The 24,082-nt window shown below is 39.8% G+C and overlaps 1 protein-coding gene across 2 annotated transcripts in view; it reads right to left on the reverse strand.

Moving 5' to 3' along the window:
- LOC110058492 (BLOC-2 complex member HPS5-like) overlaps positions 1–24,069 on the reverse strand; it is a 24,626-nt gene extending 557 nt beyond the window's left edge. The window contains exons 1-31 of one of the 2 annotated variants that reach the window (XM_089289078.1): positions 23,920–24,069; positions 22,814–22,924; positions 19,688–19,749; positions 19,368–19,422; positions 18,617–18,748; positions 18,186–18,328; positions 15,967–15,999; positions 15,296–15,386; positions 14,730–14,812; positions 13,738–13,815; positions 12,898–12,989; positions 12,247–12,386; positions 11,911–12,018; positions 11,117–11,787; positions 10,442–10,500; positions 10,264–10,293; positions 9,839–9,909; positions 9,468–9,721; positions 7,463–8,427; positions 7,008–7,131; positions 6,384–6,569; positions 5,949–6,068; positions 5,438–5,557; positions 4,443–4,555; positions 3,283–3,571; positions 3,073–3,148; positions 2,060–2,107; positions 1,385–1,442; positions 1,256–1,289; positions 588–667; positions 1–354 (exon numbers count right to left, since the gene is read on the reverse strand). The exon at positions 1–354 is cut by the window's left edge and continues 557 nt beyond it. In XM_089289078.1, the coding sequence (XP_089145204.1) occupies positions 263–354; positions 588–667; positions 1,256–1,289; positions 1,385–1,442; positions 2,060–2,107; positions 3,073–3,148; positions 3,283–3,571; positions 4,443–4,555; positions 5,438–5,557; positions 5,949–6,068; positions 6,384–6,569; positions 7,008–7,131; positions 7,463–8,427; positions 9,468–9,721; positions 9,839–9,909; positions 10,264–10,293; positions 10,442–10,500; positions 11,117–11,787; positions 11,911–12,018; positions 12,247–12,386; positions 12,898–12,989; positions 13,738–13,815; positions 14,730–14,812; positions 15,296–15,386; positions 15,967–15,999; positions 18,186–18,328; positions 18,617–18,748; positions 19,368–19,422; positions 19,688–19,749; positions 22,814–22,924; positions 23,920–24,039 (4,638 nt within the window). In that variant the 5' untranslated portion in view covers positions 24,040–24,069 and the 3' untranslated portion in view covers positions 1–262. Of the gene's footprint in view, positions 355–587; positions 668–1,255; positions 1,290–1,384; positions 1,443–2,059; positions 2,108–3,072; positions 3,149–3,282; positions 3,572–4,442; positions 4,556–5,437; positions 5,558–5,948; positions 6,069–6,383; positions 6,570–7,007; positions 7,132–7,462; positions 8,428–9,467; positions 9,722–9,838; positions 9,910–10,263; positions 10,294–10,441; positions 10,501–11,116; positions 11,788–11,910; positions 12,019–12,246; positions 12,387–12,897; positions 12,990–13,737; positions 13,816–14,729; positions 14,813–15,295; positions 15,387–15,966; positions 16,000–18,185; positions 18,329–18,616; positions 18,749–19,367; positions 19,423–19,687; positions 19,750–22,813; positions 22,925–23,919 lie in introns of those variants that run through there. The other variant, XM_089289079.1, reaches the window with a different exon arrangement.
- Positions 24,070–24,082: the final 13 nt, after the last annotated feature.

Genomic DNA, 24,082 nt, shown 5'->3' on the forward strand with positions numbered 1-24,082 from the left:
TTTGTGGAAGTATAACGACGAAAATTTGCGTTCGTGATAATTTTAAACCCCCTTTCCCGACACCTCTTTTCAATTCTTTTGCCAAGACAAACCTGGTTTGCTGTTGAAGTGCTAAGACTTATAAGAGTTCGTGCCGCTTTGAAACATAATATTGGTAATTAAATTTTAATTTCTAAGATTTGGCTTGGCCTATGTTTTTTTAAGTCCAAACTATGAATCCTCGCTGTATTGAATACTTGTTCGTTTTTGCTGTCTTGTGTGCTCAAAGTACTTTTGTTCCCAAAGTGGTGAGATTTTGATGAAAGCACAACACACACGCCGCCTCTGGGACACAGTGTTTGTGGAAAACATGACCTGAAAATCAGAATTTTCGTTTATTAGACGTCAATTTACGTGACAACCTTCGGAGAAACTCGTGCGTGCCCGAGCTATTTTCTGATTGGATTAAAAAAGTCGGAGAGTTGACGAGTGCCTCAACGAAGATTTGTCAAAAGCTATTCCCCTCTAAAGCGTTCCTTTTTGCAAGAGTACAAACGCCAAGTTGTGTGGCGCAAGCAAACAAAACTCTTTAACATAAACTAACTTACCGCATTCAAACAGCAGAAGTCCCTGATTGCTTGTTGAAATCTGTTCACACAGTTTGAGCGAGCACACCAGACATTCACCGCTTTGGAAAAATATTATACACGTTACATAAGTTAACCGTTTAACGCAAGAAATCATCAAATGCCTTTCTTTAATCATGGTGTTTATGTACGTCTCACAGAATTCTTTTCAAGGGAATGTCATTTTTTTTCCTTCTCTTTTCCTTAATTGATCCAACTCTTTCTTTGATAGCCTGCCTATTGCACAGGTACAAAAGATGGGTAAAACATAGCATTTGATATTGGAGGCGGGGAGGGACTCAAATAAAAAAGACGGGGGTGCTCGTCGGAAATTTTGAAAAGAACCCTTAAGAGGTATCAGGATCAGTTTTGTGGGCGTGGCTTGAAATATTTTTCCCTAAGAGGTATCAATTCTAAAACAACACATTTTCTCCTGTCTTACTCAGTTTCTCGGCTCAATACTCAAGGTACCACTAAAACTCCCGCTGTGTCTTTTTGAGGCTGAGCACACTCAGAGGTACCAATATCACTTTTTTAACCCCTAAAAGGACGACGAGGACCCCCGTCCTTTTCATATGGGAGTTCCCCCCCGGGGGGGGGGTTGATATCTGCGATATCAAAATATCGCGTTAGCTGATAATGGTACTCACTCAGACAGACGAATGTTTTGTCCCCAGTTCGAAGCTATAGAGTGAAACAAAACATTCAAATGTATCAGCAAAGATGGGATAAGATCAGTCTGACTCGCAACTTGTAAAGAATGAAGTCTCGCGTGTTACCTCCATCCTCTAGTGTCCGGAACTGTAACATGGACTCCAACTGAGGTTTAAAGTCTTCCTGTTAAATTAAATGCACGACATTTTATACTAACTATTTGTATTCCAGGTTAGGAGCTGTTCTTTTTACTCGGAAATGAACAGCAACAGTCGCAACAAATTTGCATTCAAAACAAAAAAAAAAGGACAGTCACTAAGGCAGCGTCCACATTAGACCGCAGGAATAATGAAACGCAGCTTTATTTCTACGGTTAGGCTTACCGTCCACACTAATCCGTCGTGAAAACGGAGCTTTTCGAAAACATTCTTCAATCCGGAGAAAGTTGAAAACGCCGTCTCTTCGTCAGTTCGTGTGCACGGAAAACATTTTGAAAACGGAGCTTTTCGAAAATAGCCTGTGTACACGGGGAGGCGGATGTACATAGGTTATTCGAAAACGATCACATCACGAGAATCATGTGATTTCCCTTCCCGAGTTTTTCTCAAACACAAATCCAAATTGACCGGTGTTTCTTGCGTTTTTAAATTCCTCCGGCGTAGTGTGGACGGAAAATATTTGATGCGTTTTCAGAGTGAAACCTCCGTTTTCAAATCTCTCCGGCGTAGTGTAGACAGGACCTCAGGCTTAAGTAAGTAAGTCAAGTAAGAACCAAAACACAAATGCAGTAGCTTGGTTACCTTGCTTGTGGGACCGCCTGTCTCTTCTTCCTTACGGAAATTGTTCAACTGAAACAGAAGAAGAGGTATGAACGTCTAAACAAGCGATGTTTCACTTTCTTTCTATGTGACAGATTTGGTGCGCTACAGACGGCAGATGGAACGAAAACGTCACCAAAAAAGGTTCAATGAGCAGAACAATGGCTAAACACGTGCGTTATAAATCTTTGTTCATTTCGTAGCCGTCCTCTGCAAAACGCTGAACAACGTGAAATGACCACCTTCTGCGTATTTTGGAGAACGTAGGCCACGACGGCAAAGTTTTCGTGTTTCTTTTTGAAATTGATCGCTGGCATTACATATTTAGTTTGAGCAGGCTTTCAGATCGATTGGCGTACTGAGCAGATTCCAATGGTTGCGAAATTCGATGGTAAAACACAAATCTGTTTTTTTTACTAGGCGTCGTCCGTGGCGTCGCCGTCGTCATTGCTTAAGGTCCCTATAACACTAAAACATCAGAAACTACCAGCCGGAATGTGATCTTTACCCCCTGATGTGTGATAACAGTGCGACTACTCGAATCGAGCCACCTAGAAGAAAAATAACCAATCAAAATGTTAACTGAGAACAATGGACTGGAAGCTTTCACGTGTCGTCAAGTATCAAGGGACTGTTTGACGTGAAAACATAAACGACTCCGCTACGTTATATACACTCTTAGAGATTCAATCCTTGCCGGCAAATTATCATGATTATAAATCTCGCTCGAAAAATTTATCACTTTACGACAACGTAACCGAAACCGTTGAAAAGCGTACAAAATTTAGGATCGAAACTAACCAATCAACAAATGGTAAAGTTTCCTGAGAGGTTCGTAACACTTCACACTTTGTTGGGTTTTCAATTTTGTTAAGGACTGTTATTGGTTTATTTGAGGAAAAGATCGCTATCCTTTGTTCTCAAGTAACGTTCTGATTGGTTAACTCTTTTTCAGGTGGCCTGGTTTGAGTAGTTGCACTGTGACTGGTTTGTACCTTGGGAGCCAAGCAACCGCTTCTTTGTGACCACAAATAGGAATCTAACTTTTTAAGCAGCTCGTGAATCAAGGTCCTGCAAACGAAAACATTACAACAATGGATTAACAGAAAAAAATACGCAGACTTCAGAAGGACATAAAATCTGCTCCCAGTTCCGTTCAATGTTGCAATGCACAGCGCTAAAACAGTACAGAAGTGGTAAGTAACCTTTGCCGTCTCTCAATCACGGCTCCTAGCAGACACGAGTAGTAGAAATCCGTGGTGAGCAGTGGCATGTCACGTGGCAGAGCCTGCAGTAAGTTGACAGTATGTCCAGCGCCCAACCGTTCAAGCATTAGATTGATCACGTTACTCCAAGTCAAATCTGGGAGCCAATCAGAAGCAGACAGTGGTGTGCATGAATGTGGACTGTGACGTGCGTCTTTGCCATGGTGATCGCGAAATAACAACAAATCCAACAGATGTCTCCACTCATCCAACGTCTTTGGCAGGAGTCCTGAACATGACGAAAACCGAAACACTGAGCACTATTAATACCAACGTTACAACCTCAAACATTTTCAACAAGAAAACGCAACATGTTTACATCGATGACCAAAGATCACTCGGTAGAGAGAAATATTACAATCCAGATCTTTTCACTCGACCACTTACAAGCCGAGGTGTTAGTACTATAACATGGTCAGTGATCAGTTTGGTGTTTGAAGAGCTTTTTTGTCGGCAGCTTCTAAGGTGTCCTGATTCAGCATCAGAAGGAAACATGCCAAAAAAATTCACGGCCGCGTTTATTTGCTCTAAAGTTTACATAGAGATCACTTGGAGTTATAACGTAAAGTTTACGTGCATCAAAAGTCATAGATCGAATGTTGCAATTTCATCTCTGATCAATACACAGCCTAAAGGTTATATGATGATCATGGTATGTAAGGTAAAGTAGACCTGCATACGAGCCAAGTGGCCCATCAGGCCGGAGCTTATCCCGGTTTCCGTAGCTTGAAGCGACTAGGAGTATTTCTACTCCCCCCTGGATGGGATGCTAGTCCATCACAGGGTTACCCCCAGCATTAAATTCGCTTGTACCCATTTATACACCTGGGTGGAGAGAGGCACTGTGACAGCTAAGTATCTTGCCCAAGAACACAACACAATGTCCCCAGCCAGGACTCGAACCCGGACCGCTCGATCTGGAGACGAGCGCACTAAACATGAGGCTACCGCGGCTTCACTGATCATGAGAATAAACAGAAGCAGCAAAGGGATACTTTCTCAATGTAACACCAAATTCTCTAAACTATAATAAAAAGAAATGCATGTTAATCGTTAAGGAGAATTGATATTTTAACCTGAATGATAGCAGTTGTACATACCCCATGGTTGCGAGTCTTTAATCAGCTTTAAGTCATTCAAAGAGACGACAAGTTCCAGAGCCTCTCGCCTTCGATTTGTCTTAATACAGACACGGATCAGACCCAGCCAGTAACTGAAAAACAGAGACCGTTAATAATCAAGTGCATTCCGTACCGTGCCACGAAGACGCTGTATGAAATGTTAATGTAAATCTTATTTATGGTGGTCATGCACTTAGTTATACAAGCACTAAGTTTAGCTAGTTTACAGGCATGCCACTGAAACAAAGGAAACAAATATTTCAAATAAACGTAACACAGTTAAAAATCCCAACTGGCAGGAGGCAGACCAGTTGGCTATTTTACAAAGCGTGACTCGGGACTACCAACAACAGCAGCGCCCTAAACCACCCTGCTCACTTCACGTTGTTGTTTCGAGAGGACGGCTATGAAATATTCAAGGATTTATAACGCACATGAGTGCACTGCTATTGTTCTGCTCATTAAATCTTTTCTTTGGAGACGTTTTCGTTGCCATTGCCGTCCTGGTTTGCTTGAGTTCCCTATTAACCATGCGGGTACTGAACAGTTTTTTGTACCAGAAGACAGCGTACATGTGAAATAATACCCACATGTGAATTGCGGATGAAAGAAAAACAACCTGTGCACTATTCCAGGCATGCAAATGCCATGGTTGAGATATGAAACCCCAGGGAGTTGGATCAATTGTGAATTTCTCGTGTTTTCTTCAATTGTCACGTAGACATTTTTTCCTGGACAATTTTGTCCAAGGGGGGAACGCACAATGAGGTTAACCCTATGTGAAGCACCAACCCGCGAGACAAGGACAGACTACAACACCAGGAATCCCATGTCCTACTCTTTTCGATAAGTGTGTGAGTTCTTTAACGTCCCCAGCTAACCATGTAACACTAAAGAACGCGTTTCTCTTCTAGTTCCTGTGGGGAAAGACGTTACGTGACGAGCCAGCAAATCACAAATCCGTTTTCTCTCACCCATGCTTCCAGCACAAATCCATGAAGTCTTTATATTCTACAGAATCCCTTTGGAACAGAAAGTCAATGAGGTGCTGTAAATGATCCGCCTTTTGCCACTGCAGAGTGTGCGATCCCGGTCTACAAAAAATTAATTGAATGTCTACAGCACCATTGAGCACACGTGCAATTTGCTAACCTAAAGTACACACAGACTTAATTATAACAACGGCTGACTGTGCTAAATGAGCTTTTATGGGTCACCGGTAAACCACATGAAAATTGTAGTACGTCTATACAATCCGTTGATCAACTGAAAAACTTTTCTAATAACGTTCTTTTAACATTCTATGTTGTTTATCGAGAGATATAACATGACGCGACTCAGGGCATAGGCCATATAATTGCGTTGTATGTTGCTTAGAGAACGAGAAACCGGAAAAAAAATAAAGTGCAATGCAGCGAAAACGTTGAACAAACTATTTTCATAATAACGAAAAGTAAAAAAATAAAAATAAACTGCATTTCTGACCTTGGTTTTCCACAGTGCTGACAGTGCAGTCCCTCTCTTGATGAGTCTACAGTCAGCGCGCAGTGGAACCACCATTTAGCAATCTCTATATCCTCGCAAATCTTAGCAATTGTGTGCTCCCTATAGACAAGACAAAAACAAACTGTAGGCAAACCACAACAATAAATGACTTCATCAATATGTTAGTCAATTCATGTGTCATGTCACCCATGTAATGTCACGTCACGTTAAGTCATGTTATGTCATGCCGCGTCATGTCATGTCACTCGTCATGTCACGTCAAGTCATGTTGTGTCAGAGTTATTTCTTTAGTTAATGGAACTCACTCTGAACTGTTCCTGTTACTATTAATGCGCAAGCCACAATAGGTCAAGGATAAAAGTCACTACGCGACTAACTACAATTTATAATCAATGATTAAAGAAAAACCCGTACTTGGTATTTCCAACCTCAGCTCGCCATCGCATTAGCTGTTCCACATAAAATACAAAATCCGCTGAACCAGATTCCAGACTGAGAGCACTACTCTGCCGACAGATCTCCATTACCTCCCATGGCTGAACATCTGGGAACATTCTAGCACATGTTATCATTGTCTCGCGACTGTTGTGTTCGTACAAGCTACAAATGGGAAATTGAGACTAGTTAAGAATACTCTGAAACAGTTCTCAATAGTCCATTATCAAGTGCACATATTAATGTATCATTGGAATAGCGTAGCAATAGTAGCGGGCCCAGAACAAGGAGAAAGAATTAAGCTAAAAGTCACTACTCATTAGCCAAAGTATTACTCGTTTACACTAAATAATTCATTTTTCATCACAAATTATCACCGAAAATTCGCAGAAACATCAGATTTTATGAACGTCAGATATAAACCTTTTTCCTTGCAAAGCCAGTAGACAAGGCAGAACACCTATACTCAGCACGATATCTCGTTTTTATTTGGTGGGCCGCGTATCTGTGAACTGTTAAATCAGAAAGTGATCGCAAGGAGTTGCAATAGCCTTTTCATGACAGTCTCGGAAGAAGGAGGGTTAGAAAACAAGCACAGCTTACCGAGTTAAATGGTAAAGGAGGATATCGGAGTATACATCCATCCCATCATGCAGTTCATGAAGAGCTCGACGTGCGTCACCTTCTTGTAGGTATCTAGCAATGACGTCATCAGCGGTAACAAGACCTACACAACAAAACAATTATTTGTACCTTACTAGAATAGCATGGATCACACTTTACAGGGAGATGACAGCAAAAATTCACGGCTCAAAAATCTCACTGTCTTTTGCCCAATTTAAGTCATTTAGGCAAGGTTCTTGCAGGAACTTAAGATCATTGCCGTCACGTTTTACCACATCTTTTACGTATTAACGCAAGGCTGTAATAAAACCTATACACGCAAAAACATTCATCTTAAACTTGGCATAGTTCTAGACGTATTATACTACTAACAACAGTATTGCTTTACAACAAACCAAATAAAGATCTTACAAACCAATTGTCAAGTCACATACCCGACAGACACTCTACAAACGTGTTCCAAGTCTTTCTTCTGTCTCCCCTGCTCATGAAGAAAGTCCGTCGTAATTGTTTTACATCCAGGAGGAAAAAATAGTAAGCCAAGAATTTTGCGCGAATGCTGTCATTCTCCTGTTCTACGGAGCTTTCAATATTGCTATCGCAGAATGCAGTTCCATTTTCACACAACCCACAGATGGGCTCACAATTTGGTGTTGAATGAAAAGTAGCTTGGCTTTTCCTTGCTGACGAGGCATTGCTGGATATTTCTTCAAGAGCGGTGGCACTTATGTCACTGGATTTGTGCCGAGTCCTATTAATGTCATCAGCTGACACCTCCAGTTGTTCAACACAGTCACGATTTACATCAACAACATCTGCAGGGTCGATTTTTAGAGTGCTTCCCTTGCAACTTTCCTCCATAACATTTGTGCTGATTGAAGGGGGAATTGGTTCATCAATGTGGGATGCAAATTCGTCAGAAGACCCAGCTTGTGCTGATTCATCAGTCGCCTCATGGCTTTCAACCAAAGAGGAGGAATCGCATACACGAGCTTCGTCTTCTTTGACTTTTTCAGAGGTTTCGGATACAACGATACTCGAAACATCATCCTTGGAATTAGATGCATCAGTCATTTCTATATTATCTTCAACCACCGAGGATGTACGCGAAGATGCCTTCTCACTGCTTATCGCATCACAGGAAGCATCAAGCAAGGATTCTATGCCTTTCAATCCATACACACCACAATCAAAACACATTCGTGTTAGATACGAGACGTCAGCAAATGAAGGCTCGTCAAGAAAATACTTCAAATCAATCTTAGTGTTGTTTGCATCACTGTTGATGTTCAACTCTAGACAGCTCTTCATGGCTGCATGAAGCTTTGGGATCCACTCTTCAAAAGCTTGACGAAGACTGCTAATGCTGAAGAGAATGAGAGGATTCTTCACTTCAGTCCTTAAAACAAAAAAGAAACGTAATCATCAATCTTTCATTCGCTGCTATTAATGAAACGATAAAAACTTTGGGGCTAGCTCATCTCGCAGTTGCTTGTGGGACCATTACTGAGGACAAAACAGAAGATGAGAAGCCATTGCCTGATTTCCAGCCGAAAAGGACCAGGTACGAGTCTGTAAATTATGGGATTAGCAACTATTGATCCACATAGTCAGAAAGAGCGCACCGAGATTCACAAAATCCCCAAGTTTAGTGTTAATCAGGATAGTTTTGACTGAGATACACCCATTTAAAAACGCCAAAATTACACAGAAATATTTGGGCATCCAGACGCAGAGTCCGGATGGCCATACATTTTTTTTGTAAATTTTGATTTTTTCAAACGGTTGTATCTTGCTTACGATTGGGTCTATTTGTACCAAACTTGGGAATTTTGTAAAGCTTGGTGTGCACTTTATGACTATGTGGATCAATAGCTGCTAATCCCATAATTTGTAGACTCATACCTAGTCCTTTTCCGCTTGAAATCAGGCAATACTGTCCCAGTAGTTAATAATCCCACAAGCAACTGCAAGATGACGCTCGTACCAGGTTTCTTCTCGTTTCTAAAATGGCAAATACTAAAAGGACACTGGACCCTACTTTATTTCTACTTAACATTGACCGAGTTAGAGGCAATAGGCCAATTCCGATATATTAAAATTCTAACTTGGCTCCGAGACTTAGGGAAATAAAACAAAAGAAATTGATTATTCATCCCTCATCCTCGATGCGATTTCTTTTGTTTTATTCCCCTAAGCCTCGGAGCCAATTTAGAATTCTAATATATCGGAATTGGCCCATTGGCCTTTCATTGCCCCAAGGTTTCCTCAAGAGTACTTGGTGCATTTTCTAGCGGATTATACATGAAGACTTTATGTTTACTAAGCATGAACTTTAGAGTAGGGCTGCAATAACAGTGGAGCCGCAAATACAGCATAGGATAATTAGACATGATCCTTTCACAGAAAAAGTCAAAAGTCGCACAGATAAAAACACACCGTGTCTTTGCTGAACACTCCATGAGCTCCTCAACCTCCTGTGGACACTTTATTTTCTGTGATTCTTCTTCTGCGTTGTCTACTGTTTCCTCTTCTACAGGTGGAGTGGGAGATGGTAAAGGAGAGAGATCTCCTGATGAAGGTTTTAGTTTCTTTTTCAGCAGTCCCTTGGCTTTTGATAGCATGGCTGGAATGGCAGGAGGCAGTTCAGTTTGTATGGGGCTGGCAGGTTCTGACAAACCTCTGTTCCTCACCTAGATCAATTGCCGAAAGAACCCATGTAGTTACTGTAGTTATGAAATAGGCGAACGAACTGACTGACTGACAGACAGACAGACAGAACACATCGAACTGGCTCCAAATGCTCTTACCTCCGTGTCTCCAGTCGAGGAATATGTCGTACGAAAGGAAGAGCTCCGTCCATGGGGTGCTGAATTGCCCTCTAAATATTCACAAAAAAGCATTATTTGTACAAAAATTAACATACATACAAACCATTTACGGATAAACACTCCACGAATGGATCACTCATCTTCCCAGACTGCATGAGAACTGTTCAGCAATGATCTCGTCAATAGGCTACTAGCTGAAGAATGTGGAACAAGGCAGTATAAACAAAAAGAAAAAAAAACTCTCTCCACTGTCTTGATTTTATTTTGTATTGAGTTATCTTGGTTCGTACAGTATCTAATCATCTTATTCTAGAAATCACAGTAAAATAGAGATCAACAGTGGTGGCATTGGGAATATGTTATAAGCTATGACCAAACTAAATAAAATTAGATCTAACCAATACCTTGTTTTAGTTTTTGAGGTGAATCAATATCTGAAAAAGACAAAACGAGCTGTATTAGGGTTAACACCAGTCACAGAGCAACAAAGCACAGTAACTTCAACCCATATAAAGAGCAAGTACAGTGGAAAAACAGAGAATAAGACAGCAACATTTATTTTCACGTGAACTATACACATACCAACGGTGACAACTCTCTTCTTTCTTTTCTTTTTCTCACGAATACTTAACTTTTCCCTCCTGCGAAAAAAGATAAAAAAAAACATAAAAACGACACAAATCGTATCTTTAAATCAAAAAGACCAAAAGGCATATGGTTGAAAGTGTCTCTAAAGGAAGGAGTGATGAAATAGAATGGATGGAAATAAAGCAACTGCGACCACTAGAGACTGTCAACCCATTAACTTAAAGACTGCCTTCTAATTGCAGTCTCTTCTTTTTTATTACGCATTAGGGAATTTAAGAAAACCACAATGGCAACGGCAACACAACGTCACTAAACAAACTATTGATTAAGCAGACCAATGGTTGTGCACGTGCGTTATAATTCTTGGTACATTTCTTTGCCGTCCCCTGTGAAACATGAATTGATAGAATTCTGGATTGTTTGGAGAACGTGAACTAAGACGGCTAATTTTTTAAATTTCTATTTCAAATTTATCGCTGTGTTCCAGATTAAAGTTTGTAATAGTTTTGACAGTGAGAAACAAAGTAAATGATTTTAGAGTATCACGAGATTCGTAGGTAAATACAAATCTACTTTTTAATCGACGTTTTTCTCGGCGTCGCCATCATGATCCCTTAATAGAGAGCACCCCAAGCTTTACAGATGAACAACAAAAATGGTACCACTCACTTGTCTGATGCTTCCTCTTCCCCAAATCCCCCCTCATTTCCAGACTGTCTTGATTCACTGTCATCAGAATGACATGGACTCCGCTCGTGTGTCTTCTTCTGTAGCAGTGGGCTTTCCTCTTCCTGGATTGTTTCATGGATATCCAGTCCTTCAGCATATGTACCAGTGTCAGCATCACTGGCGACCTTACTTTGAGGGCCACTGACCTCACGGTGTGGATCTGGACTGCTGTCTGCTCCAGGAGAACTCAACGGTCTTCCACCTCCTGGGTTGTCAGCTGATTGCGATCTCTTCAGTTTGTTGAGTCCCTTCTGTCGCTCAGCAGTGAATTTCTTGGCTGCTGCAGCAGCCGACATCAGTATACCTTCAAATGTAATGTCAGCACTCCACTGCTTCTTTACCTTCCTATGCAGATCACTTTTACTCACAGACCCTTCATCCAAATGAATGGCTGTCATCTTGTCATGATCTTCTCCTGTTTCCGATGTCCTTCCGCCAGATGGCACGTTTAACTCTAAATCATCTGTGAAGGCATCACTGCACAAACTAATGGTGTCAGGACTGTCCGTCAAGCTGGTGTTACCATGGTTACTTGGTGGATCATCACTGGCTTCTGTTGCAGGCTCCATGTCACGCTCAAGTTCTTCCAGCTCACCAGTAATACCGTGACCCTATCATAAATTAAGACAGTTAGGTTATTCATCATGAATCACAGCTGGAGAATAATCCAATTTGTTACAAAAAGATGCAAACCAAACAGACAAACTGTCCAGTTCGGAAATGTTCTTACATACCTCTTTCTCTTCTTCACTTAAATCTTCTCTGAGTTTTGCAACCAATGAAACAGGAACCAAATCTCTTGCAGAGCCAGGAATGATGTAATGTTTGCAACTTAGCAGCACCTGAGGATAGTCAAGACACACCATAGTTTAGTAGGCGACTTAAACAGGACCTAACAGTGGCAGATAACAGCTCTGTTCTAGCATGCCAACCATGGGGTTTAGTAATACTCCAAGTTACCGCTTCTGGTACCAGCTGCCACAGGCCACTTGGTTCACACAAAAGACTTCTCCTTGATACCAAACTCAAAACATACCAATCTGATTTTATAAATGTTTCTCATTTTTCACCTGAAGACACTGGCTAGTCTCTCCCATTTCAAACAGCCTTGACACGCATTCTTTAACAGAGAGAAGAGCAAACCATTTCACACAGCCTTCAGCATCATACACGTAAAACTCTTTTCCAACACAAACAATATCCTCAACCACTGCAAAAAAAAAGTTATCAACTGTAAATACAAAACATGAAATACTCATGAGTGACAACTTTGTAGATATCCAGCAACATGGATAAAAACTTTGTATCAAAGGTGAAAATAATTCATGCTGCCAGACATGCCAAGCACTGAGTAACCAGGAGAACTGCTTCATCCCCTAGGTACAAACAGTTAGCCCATCACAGATTACTCCCAGAAGTTGCTCTCACAGTGATCCCTTACACTCCCAGGTGGTGAGGCAATCAGAAATTTACATGGCTTGCCCAAGAATACAACATCAATAACAATGCAAGGACCCCTGTTGGGTAATGGACCTTGTAACATGATGCCCCAACTGAATCCTATGTCTTATGGTATGGGACAGATAAATGTTTGAACCAAAATTTAATAAGCAATTTCTAGAGCCACATATGCAATGACAGAAGAGAATACTACTTTGTGATAACCTGCTCTAATGAAGTATAGTGTATTGGCAAGTCTACAGCCTCCTATCTGTTCTTACCTTTCTCCATGGCATACCAAGCCACCAACTGCCCTAAGACTGGATCCATGATGTACACTGAAGTACCATGCCATGTCACTATGAACCGATCCCTAGGGAGTAAATGTCATGCAAAGCAATGAGTTACGTGTACAGAAGTTAATTGAAGGGGTGCGGAGAATAAGGCCCTAAGTGACTGTTGATGTAACATCAAACTCTCCTTGTGCTTGATAAGGGAACACAAGGTATTTTGGGCTTTTTTCCAAGGAATCCCCTCAATTATGCATTTTATGCAAGGTACTACAGAAATTGAGCCTATTTTTGGAAAGGGATGGATCAGAACACAAAATTTAAACACACACCTAGATTAGTTCAAAGTTAGCATCATCATGGTTAACATTTTGTGCTCAGGGGTTGAACACAAAACACACAAAAACCAAGACTAGATTTGTTAAGTTTAGTGCAATTAGGGTTAGCAGTCAGTTAGAAGTTAAAATAACTTTTTACATGTAAGGATGTTTCAAGCTGTTCTGGACTATTACAGACCATCCCTGGAAGTTTCAGTGTTCCCTGCACTAGTATACACTGGCCAACAAAAGTTTTGGGAAAGCATAAAAGTATTACTCAGGACAAAAATAATAAGTTTTTGATTTGAGAAATATGTCATGCTCTTCTCATCTCAATTGTCATGTGAGGAGGCTTTGCTGACAGAGGGTCACCTTTCTTAATTTTCTCTTGCAAATCATCAGACTAAGTGCATTTCTTCATACACTCTATGTTGCATGTTTGATATAATGGTTGATGCATTAAAGAATTACAGCTTAGTTGACAAAGTTACATTGTACCAGCTGATAAAATTACCTGACAAGCAAAAGCTTTGCAAAATTGACAGACTGTGGTGGAAAATCTTCTTCTGTAATTGGCACAGTGGCACTGTGACTGCAAAATAAACATTCAGACTACATGTACATGTATGTAAAACGTTATGTCTTGACTAAAATTTATCATCAACATCAAGGCAAAAAGTGACGTCAACAGGGTGGAGCTTTGGCTTAATATGGTCTCAATGGCAGTAAGTCCTGGATGATAAATCTTTATTATTATATGGCTAGCTCTGTGAGCAGGCAAGATGAATCAAATCCTGCACTCTGGTTGGCTACCTGAACGGGCAAGATGGAGCTATCTTGCCCGCTTGGGACTTCCCGCTGTATCCCGCAAGAAAAGTTTCCCCAAAAAATTTCCCTGAAAGCCATATAATAAATCCTTTATTGACCAGGCTTGTTCGGTCAAGATGGCTGGATATTGGCTCCCCCTTTTTTTTGCGAGTTTATGGACCTCGACTCCATCTCGGTCCATAACCATGCAAAAAAGGAACTTGGCCAATATCCAACCATCTTGACCTCACACTTGGTTAATAACCAATACATAATTAACTCTCCCTGGCTGAGATTCTGGCTACTTCATAACAAGTTACTCCCTGCATTTTGTCACAAACGTTCTCTGACAATTGCCCATGCCCTTAAATAATACATCTAGGTGGAGAGAAGCACTGTGAGAATACACTGAGCCACCCTATCCAAGAACATAACAAGGAGAAAATCACCTGGACACAAATTCTGGAGCTAATACACAAACCATTACACAATAAAGCACTACAGGTTCCAGCTAAAAAAATGGAGATCTGGTTGACAGAGACATTAGAGAATGCATAGACTTCTGAAAATGGCCTCAATCTTCAGAAGGCTTCCAAAAAGTACTGAGCAGACACATGAAGAATTTTGAAGAAGCACATTGAGACTAGTTAAAGAGCTATTGCTAACCCATCTTCAAAGAGTATAGTTACCGGTACTAACCCGTGTCCAAGTAATGGCACTGCTGCTATTCCTAGAAGTTTCTTGTACTGCTGTGTTGCCATGACTTGTCCATCTATACTAGCCTACAAAGAAGATATATTCACAAACCACTCTAGTTATCCATTGTCATCCCTGTAAATCCTCACTTTCCATTAAGTTCCAATACTGTATCATGAAAACCTTTTTCCCAAATCAAAAGTTAGGTTAGTGACATGTGATCTAGTGTGCCAGCCATATACATGTAAATCACCCAATCTGGGTTTTCCCTGAGTTATGCTGAGACTAAATGCCAATTACAGACAAATTTTCCCAGCTGTATGGATCTTGGAAGGTTATCACCATCTAAAATTTCTTTGACTTCACTTTGCTTTTCACCATACCCCCTGGAGGTAATAGGCTAGGCGTTGACTAAAATTTCACTAAAATACCAAAATCTACTGACATTTTCAAGGTGCTTAGGTCAGAAAAGTGGCTAGGCTTGTTATGAGCCTGCTTTGTTATTGTTTAGATACCTGGGTAAGATTTAATGGATTTATATTATATTATGCTACAGAATGAGTACTCACTTCCCATAACCTTGATCCAGGACGAGCAGCATAGATAGTGGGATTGTCAGAGATACCCTCTTTAAAGAAGCAGCTTCCATATAAACCATCCCTGAAAGATTGAAAGTTGAATTGATGACACTGTTGATGATTTATAACTACAGTGCAGGGTTCAACAAAGGGTAAAGGGCAAAGGTCACAAAGTCATATTCTAACAGACCTTGGTGAGAAGTTTTATTTCATGTTTAACCTGTAACAGCACATCAGACAAACAACATTGTTTTTGAATTATCAGCTCCTCTTAAACCTGGACTTAGTGAATATAAATGTATGTATGTCAGCCATAAGGGTTCTTGCCATCCCATGGTTGAAACCATGTTCACACAGGATAACCTTGTGCTCATGGTACCTGGGTGAACACAGCTTTTAAGAAACCTATGCCAATGATGGAGTTGGGGTGCAGATCTATACAAGCCGGGTAATATTTATCACATCCCTGGATCCCATAGCAGAAATGAATACTAGTCTGTAGGTATTTTACATAAGGTCCCAGGCATAATTTGATCTAAAATTCCTGATTTTCAAATATCATGGGCCAGTGGGAATTTCATAGATTGACATACTAGGTAATTTTAAACTAATAAACTGTGTCAATGCTCACCAGGAGTCTGAACAATCCAGAAAATACTAACCTTAGCTTGACCCCAACTGCCACACAATCCAGACTACAAACAAGGAGATATTGTAATAATTTTTGAGTTATTTTTTTGTGAAAAAAATACCTCTTAGTCGGCACTTCGGGTATGTTATGGACGGGTCAATGGGTGAGTGAGTGAGTGAGTGAGTGAGTGAGTGAGAGATGTATGTATGTCACACCAATCAGATTGGATCTACTATAAACAGCCAATCAAATTTCTTGTTGTAAAGGTAAATGGTATGTGAGAAGATTTGATCCCGGTAGAGTTCAGAACGGCCATATTTATTCTTCTATAAAAGAGGAGGAAGTTTTCATATATTGGGTTTGCTTCGACATTTTCTGTGGGTTAGGCTGAGGATTTTAGTTAAATGAACGAGATGAGCCTTGAGGTTTGAAACAGTTCGTGAGTTAGTAGTATGCAAATGCAACGAGATATTTTTATTTTTAGTTACAAAGGTAACTTGATACTTTTGTTTTTCACGAGGAGTAAATTCAATTAGAGGTCACGAATCGTCACGTCTAGTTTTTAGGACATGTTTTAGAGGGGACAAGACTTAAGATTTGAAACAGTTCTAACGTTTACAATAGTAAGTGCGGGTAACGATTGTTTTGTTCTTGTTGCATGCAAATATAACGAGATATTTTTGTTTTTTAGTTACAAAGTGTAATTTGACACTCTTGTTTTTCACAAGGGAGTAAATTCAATTAAAGCGGACGAATCGTCACCACTCTTTCCCACGAGATGTTTGCTATCTTTAGTAACAAATGGTAACTTAACACTTTTGTTTTTTATATGGGAGTAAATTCAATTAGAGCTGACAAGTTAGCGGCTATTGTTTCCAGGATATTAAACAAAAAAGAAGCTTTCGTTTCTGGACAATTTTTATGTCTCTGCAGTAGCAGTTTAATAGTTTTATTTGATGACATTCATTTCAGTCCGATATTTTTAAAGGTAAAAAGTATGAAAACTGTTCAAATGTTTTTTGAAGACTGCGTGGCACCAAGTTAAAGTGCGATTTAATTAAATCAGACTTTCAACGTGTCAGAGGTTTTTTTCTCTTTCTTTCTATTTTCAGTGAAGTTGTGTTGTGTTGTGTTGTGTAAAAAGGTAAACTTACGACTCGTATAAAATGCGAAAAAGTCTCTAAATTAACTTGAGTATTTTTGAGCAGAAATTCCTCTTGGGGGTTGGAAGGGTTATGTGATATGCGAGTGAGGGAGTTATGCCTGTGCGCGTGTCACACCAATCACAGCGTGGGTTGTATCAAAGAACGCATCAAATTGCCTGTTAGAAAATAAGATGATCTCTACATTATTCTGGAGACGGGTCAGATTACTGTAGTTTGTTCAGTCAAACATTTTATGGCTTACTATTTAGCTATCTTACCATGACCGATGTAACATCGTAAGCAATAAGACTTGTCAAATTAACCAAATCATTACTGTACCATGAATGTTTCTATCTCCAACACTTCATACAAAAAAATAACTCTTGCACGCCTTGCGTGCCTATGTTTAAATATAGTTATAATAAATTACGATAATGTTAAATGCTAACAACAATGTTCCACTCAACAGCTGGGGCTTCTTGGGTTTAAAAAAAAAAAAAAACACGGTTACCTCCTGAGCTAACAAGTTAATGCAAAACCTGTGATGATTTAGTGAGACCTGTATTATTTAACAATTAGACCCGCAGCCCGCAAGGGCTACGGGTCGATAGCCCATGAGGCGAAGGCGAATGGGCTATTGACCCATGGCCCTTGACCCGTGGCCCTTGAGGGCAAAGGGTCTAATTGTTTTAGTATCACCCAACTAGTCGGACAGAAAAGGCAATAATAAAGTTGGCAAATGCAAGTTGAAGAAATATTTATTTGGGAATAACATGAAAGAAAGCGTCATGCTCAATTGCGCCAATTTCGCTACTCGAGGACTATTACTAATAGTCCTCTAGTAGCATTGCCAATCAAAATGCAAGATTTGCATTAGTCCACTAGTTGGGTGATACTAATATCTATTAACCCATTAGTATTTCTAATTGACACCTTAATTTAAAAAAGTGAATTACCTGGATCCCCAAACACAAAAAGGTCTCTAAGCCTTCTCCTGATAATTCATGCAACTAACATGTATAATTATGTCACACTCAACCTCACTCAATGATTACTTAACATAACTTACTCCTGAAGATGGATAAATCACCTGTGACTAACAAACCTTTTGAGATCCACAATGGCACACTTGGTCATAGTAGAAACAAGAAGTTTATCTCCAACACAGTCCAACTGTACAATACTGGTGTGAGCCTTTGCTACAATAGTAGTAGTGTGGAGTAGAGGAAAGCCTTTGTTTACAGGTAACTGAAAAATATAAGGAACAATTCAGGTATCTTCAAAGCACTTTGAATGAGGAGGAAGTGGGATGGGGAAGACAAGGAGGAGGAGATGGATAGGCAGAAGGGGAGGGCAAGGACGCAGGAGGAAGAGGTGGAGGAGGAGAGGCGGCAGAAGAAGAGCAGGAGTAGAAGCAGGATCAGGGCCTTGGGTGACATGAAAGATCACCTGATAATAAATCTAAATTAATTAAAGCAAATCCTATTCTGTTGAACAATCTAGAGAATGGAAGAATAGAGACTATTTTAAAATTACTTTGCCAGCTTGTGGAATGTGAACAACGCTCACAACACCCTTCACGTCACCAATGAAAAGACGGGTTTCCTCTTCATCCCAGCATAGTGCAGTGACAGTTGTGTTCTTGTGTTCTTCTGACCACCGAATAAACTAACAAAAAACAGTCAGACACCATGTAGTTAAATAATCTCTCAAGTGAGTGACTGAATTTGATTTTTCGTGAATAACATTCTGCTTTACACCAGTTGCCATCATTTTCACTGCTGCACAACCTTTAAAAATACAATTCACTTACATTTGTAGTACTTAGATTTCTGTCAATCAAGCTTTCGTGACAAGGAAATTCACACTCACAGCAAATGTTCAAACATGTTCAACAAGCAGTGATAAATCACAGCTATCTTTTCTGTTGACATAAAAACTACCGAATAGTTTGCCAATACCGACATTTTGTGAGTGTATGTGAAGATGCCCAGTATTCCATATAAGGTCAGTGCTTTTTGACAGATAGAATTCTTTTATAATTGCCAATTGGATTTTGATTTCAAAGGTTGCATAGGGGTGATAGCAGTAACTAGCGAGACAATCTCAGCCAGTGCAGAGTGCAAATATGCAATGTACAGCTCTGACACACAGTAGTCACAGAAATCCTCACCCCTGCTGTTCACTCCCAGTTTGTATTGACTTTGGTAGTCAGCTAGAACTTTTCTCCTCACAGAATATAAAATGACAGTAATCATAGTTTTTAAGAAGCAACTCGATCTCATACCTTTGGTTTCTCTCTGTGCCTTGAGCTTACTTCCCATACACGCACGATGCCAGGACTTAAACCAACAAAATAAAATTTACTTTTAACTAGTTACTACAAAATAGTGCCGATGAGTTAATTTGTTTTGGGTTAAGCATTTAGTAAACCAGTTTGAAATCATGACCATGACGGTGTTTGGATATCTGATCTTCATTAACATACACTTTTACGATTTTATTTCTCCATTTCTAAAGTAAACTTAAACCAAAACACTACTCCTTTATCATTGAACAACTAAAAGTTGAGTTATTATTGACAAATTATTCATCGGAATACCATACCTTGTTGCTACTCCTAAAAGACTGCGACATTGTGCAAAGCAAACAGCAAGTATGGGGCCATCCTGTCAGTGAAAAGTTTTAAAATTCAGCCCTACATGATTTGCAATCTCTCTCCTGTTAGTATGGTGTATTCATTTACCTTGTTTTTAAGGAAAACGACCAATTTTTGAGTTATTTTTTTGTAAAAAAAATACCTCTTAGTCGGCGCGTCGGGTATGTTATGGACAGGTCAATGGGTGAGTGAGTGAGTGAGTGAGTGAGTGAGTGAGTGAGTGAGTGAGAGATGTATGTATGTCACACCAATCAGATTGGATCTACTATGAACAGCCAATCAAATTTCTTGTTGTAAAGGTAAATGGTACGTGAGAAACACAAGGTAAGTGTAAACACAAGGACTTTGGTAATTGAAAAATAAAGAGTGACGTGTATGTTGTCGGTTTGTGATTTTTAGTCCGGTTTGGAGGAGAGTGTGACGGTTACATACGTACATTGGGCTGTTTTAGAGTGCATAATTTTCAGTGAAATGGTGGCTAGTTATGAACGAGATGAGTCTTGAGTTTTGAAGCAGTTCATAGTAGTAGGCAAATGGCACGAGATATTTTTATTTTTAATTACAAAGGGTAACTTGATACTTTTGTTTTTCACAAGGAGTTAATTCAATTAGAGGTCACGAATCGTCGCTTTTAGTTCTTAGGACATGTTTTAGAGGAGACGAGACTATTCAGATTTGAAGCAGCTCTAACGTTTACAATAGTAAGTGCAGGTAACGATTGTTTTGTTCTTATTGCATGCAAATATGACGAGATATTTTTATTTTTTAGTTACAATGGGTAATTTGACACTCTTGTTTTTCACAAGGTAGTAAATTCAATTAGAGCTGACGAATCGTCGCCACTTGTTCCCACGAGATGTTTGCTATTTTTAGTTACAAATGGTAACTCGACACTTTTGTTTTTCATATGGGAGTAAATTCAATTAGAGCTTACAAGTTATCGGCTATTGTTCCCAGGATATTAAACAAAAAAGAAGCTTTCCTTTCTAGAGTGTTTTTACGTCTCTGCAGTAGCAGTTTAATATTTTTATTTGATGAGCATTTTATGACATTCTTTTCAGTCCGATATTTTTAAAGGTAAAAAGTATGAAAACTGTTCAAATGTTCTTTGAAGACTGTGTGGCACCAAGTTAAAGTGCAATTTAATTAAATCAGACTTTCAACGTGTCAGAGAGGTCTTTTTCTCTTTCTTTAAATTTTCGGTGAAGTAGTGTTGTTGCGTTGTGTTGTGTAAAAAGAGTAAACTTACTACTCGTATAAAATGCGAAAAGTTCTCTTAACTTGAGTATTTTTGAGCAAAAATTCCTCTTGGGGGCTGGAAGGGCTCCCGAGGGGGTACTCCCAGAAAAATTGGTTGGGGGTGTGCGGCCCGCTTCCCAAAACCTTTACCCTATTTATGACCAAAATCTGCGATATTCCTTACCCTATTTATGACCTGACCAAAAATTCGAAACCCTATTTACGACCTGACCCTCAAATCAAAACCCTGTTTCAGAACTGCGTTATAATTAGCTCCCTAGTTCAAACCAATGTTAAATTACCGTAAACGTATAAATTTGTGAAGGGCTTTTGTTGATTTTCTTTTCGATAATGATGAAAAAGTGGCTTCTCCTTAAAGCATACCCATATCAAGGCTAGAGTGCAAAAACCGTACCCTATTTATGACCAAAATGGCCAAAATCAGCTAAAATCGATACCCTATTTATGACCAAAACGGCTGAAAAACCATACCCTTCGGGGCCGCACAGACCTATATAGCCCATATAAGGGAGTTCCCCCCCCCCCCCGGGGGGAAGGGCTACGTGATCGGTGAGTGAGGGAGTCATGCATGTGCGCGTGTCAGACCAATCACAGTGTGGGTTGTATCAAAGAACGAATAAAATTGCCTGTTAGAAAATAAGATGGTATCTACATTAATCTGGAGACGTGTCAGATTACTGTAGTTTGTTCAGTCAAACATTTTATGGCTTACTATTTAGTTATCTTACCATTACCGATGTAACATCTTATGTACATCATAAACTCCCAGTTTCTTTCTTGCTGTACATCGCAACCAAAAAAACTTGTCAAATCAACCAAATCATTACTGTAAACAGTTCCATGAATGTGCCTATCTCCGAGACTTATAGTTCACAAAAAAAATAACTCTTGCACGCCTTGCGTGCCTATGTTTTAAGTTTACTAGACATGTTTCCACAGATCTTCTGTCATCTTTAGTTGAATGATTACAAAGCAAGTTGAATAATAAGTAGACAAAAATGCTAATTAAGACAAATAGTAACAAAAGAATGTGAAAAGGTGTAAATTAAAAGAATAATTTTAGATTTACATGGCGTAATTGCTGATTGAGGCAAGGTAGTTCTTTTTGAATATGGATAGCCTTCTTTATCTTGAGTTGAAAGCTGGTATTGGCATGATCTAAAATATGAAACAGTCTGTTGAACACAATGAGCGACAACGTTCAGAATTCTGAAGATGTTTGAATCAAGCGCTATTGTAATGATTTAGACATCAAATTAGTTTTTTCTTCCTTTAAGATAGGTAACCTTTTGGTGTGAAAGACCCTATCTCCGGCGGGCTTCGTTCACATGTGGTTTATAAGTTTACATATGCGGGCTGTAATGCCTGTTATGTCGGCGAAACCACCTGACATTTTTCCACATGCGTATGTGAGCACTTAGCCGTTGATAAGGCCTCTCACATTTTCAAACATCTTCAGAATTCTGAACGTTGTCGCTCATTGTGTTCAACAGATTGCTTTCATATTTTAGATCACACCAATACCAGCTTTCAACTCAAGATAAAGAAGGCTATCCATATTCAAAAAGAACTACCTTGCCTCAATCAGCAATTACGCCATGTAAATCTAAAATTATTCTTTTAATTTACACCTTTTCACATTCTTTTGTTACTATTTGTCTTAATTAGCATTTTTGTCTACTTATTATTCAACTTGCTTTGTAATCATTCAACTGAAGATGACAGAATTTCTGTCGAAACATGTCTTGTAAACTTAAAAAATTGGTCGCTTTCCTTAAAATCTTTACGTGTCTGCTGTTATCTAGACCATTTACCTTGTTGCTTATGAATCTGACATGTTTCTGAGTCTTCCTGTCAAATACATAAAGGCCTCCAGTACTAGAACCCAATGCTATATACTTTTTGGAAGCTGTCATACAAGTGTACTGAAAAGAAGGAAAAACAAAAATGTCAGTATTTGTAGATAGACTCCAGGAAATACTCTTACTCGCCAAGACAATTGAGGAGTCTCCAAGATGGTCTTATAGACTTGCAAATATCATACCTCTAAAGGAGAAAACTGAACATCTCACAGCAATGTCACCCAGGATAGGAGAACTTACAAAGTCTCCTTATTTACAGTCCCAGGGGTACCCCTTATATGGCCTACACAGGGATGTCTTACCACCTACCTGACAGGGTATGGTTTCCCAACAGGGTATATAATTTGATGCAAGTCTGTGCTAAACTCGGTAGAGTTGTATGATTGCCAAAATTTGTGAAATTTGGTTTACTCTAGCAGTATTCTGCTAGTCAAGATCAGACAGGTTTTCCAAAGGTATCCTCACTGTCCGGGGGGGGGGGGGGAACTTTGGGAATTTCTGGGTGGGGATGTGCCGCTGGGACCCTGGAACCCTTAGCCTATACCAGAGCTAGTTCAGCTGAATTTTGCTACCCTAACTAGAGTAAACTCCCCAAATCCCCCCATCTATCGACACTATTGAGGCTGATTTGCCTAAATTTAAACTTGCCACTTTGATTTTTTTTATATCTTTGAGTGGAAATTCCTGGTTTCCTTAGTCTAGATAAAATCTTCAACCAACCAGTCAGTCTTGGGAAAAATGATACCCTATTCTAGACCCAAACGCTCTGATCTATATACCCTATCCTAGAGTAAACTGCTTGAAAACCATACCCTTCACAGCGGCACATACCTATATAGCCCATATATGGCAGTGCCCCGCCAGGCCTCACTGGCACCCTGTAGCCAAGCATTGGCCCCAAAGCCAGAGGTGAGAGTTCCCTGTCACCCCTCGGTATTTATCATCAAATCGCCCTTGTCGGGCCTAGTGGGGAGCCGCTGATACAAGCTTAAGCTTATGCTTATCACCTACATGTCGCTATTAATTTGAAAAATAAAAACATGTGTAACAGCACAAACCTTTATTCGTGAATATGGCTTTATAGGGGAATGCAGATCCTCCATAGATCCCATTTCAGTCAGCAAAACCCCATATTCACCGACAACTGAACTCCATCGAACAACCTCCGCGGCCGCCATGATTGTTTAGATCGAGTTACAATAGAGGACTGGCACTACAATG

The sequence above is a fragment of the Orbicella faveolata genome, unplaced genomic scaffold, assembly GCF_042242905.1.
Source record: "Orbicella faveolata isolate gen_17 unplaced genomic scaffold, um_ofav_v1 contig_2, whole genome shotgun sequence".
NCBI classification, from domain to species: Eukaryota; Metazoa; Cnidaria; class Anthozoa; order Scleractinia; family Merulinidae; genus Orbicella; species Orbicella faveolata.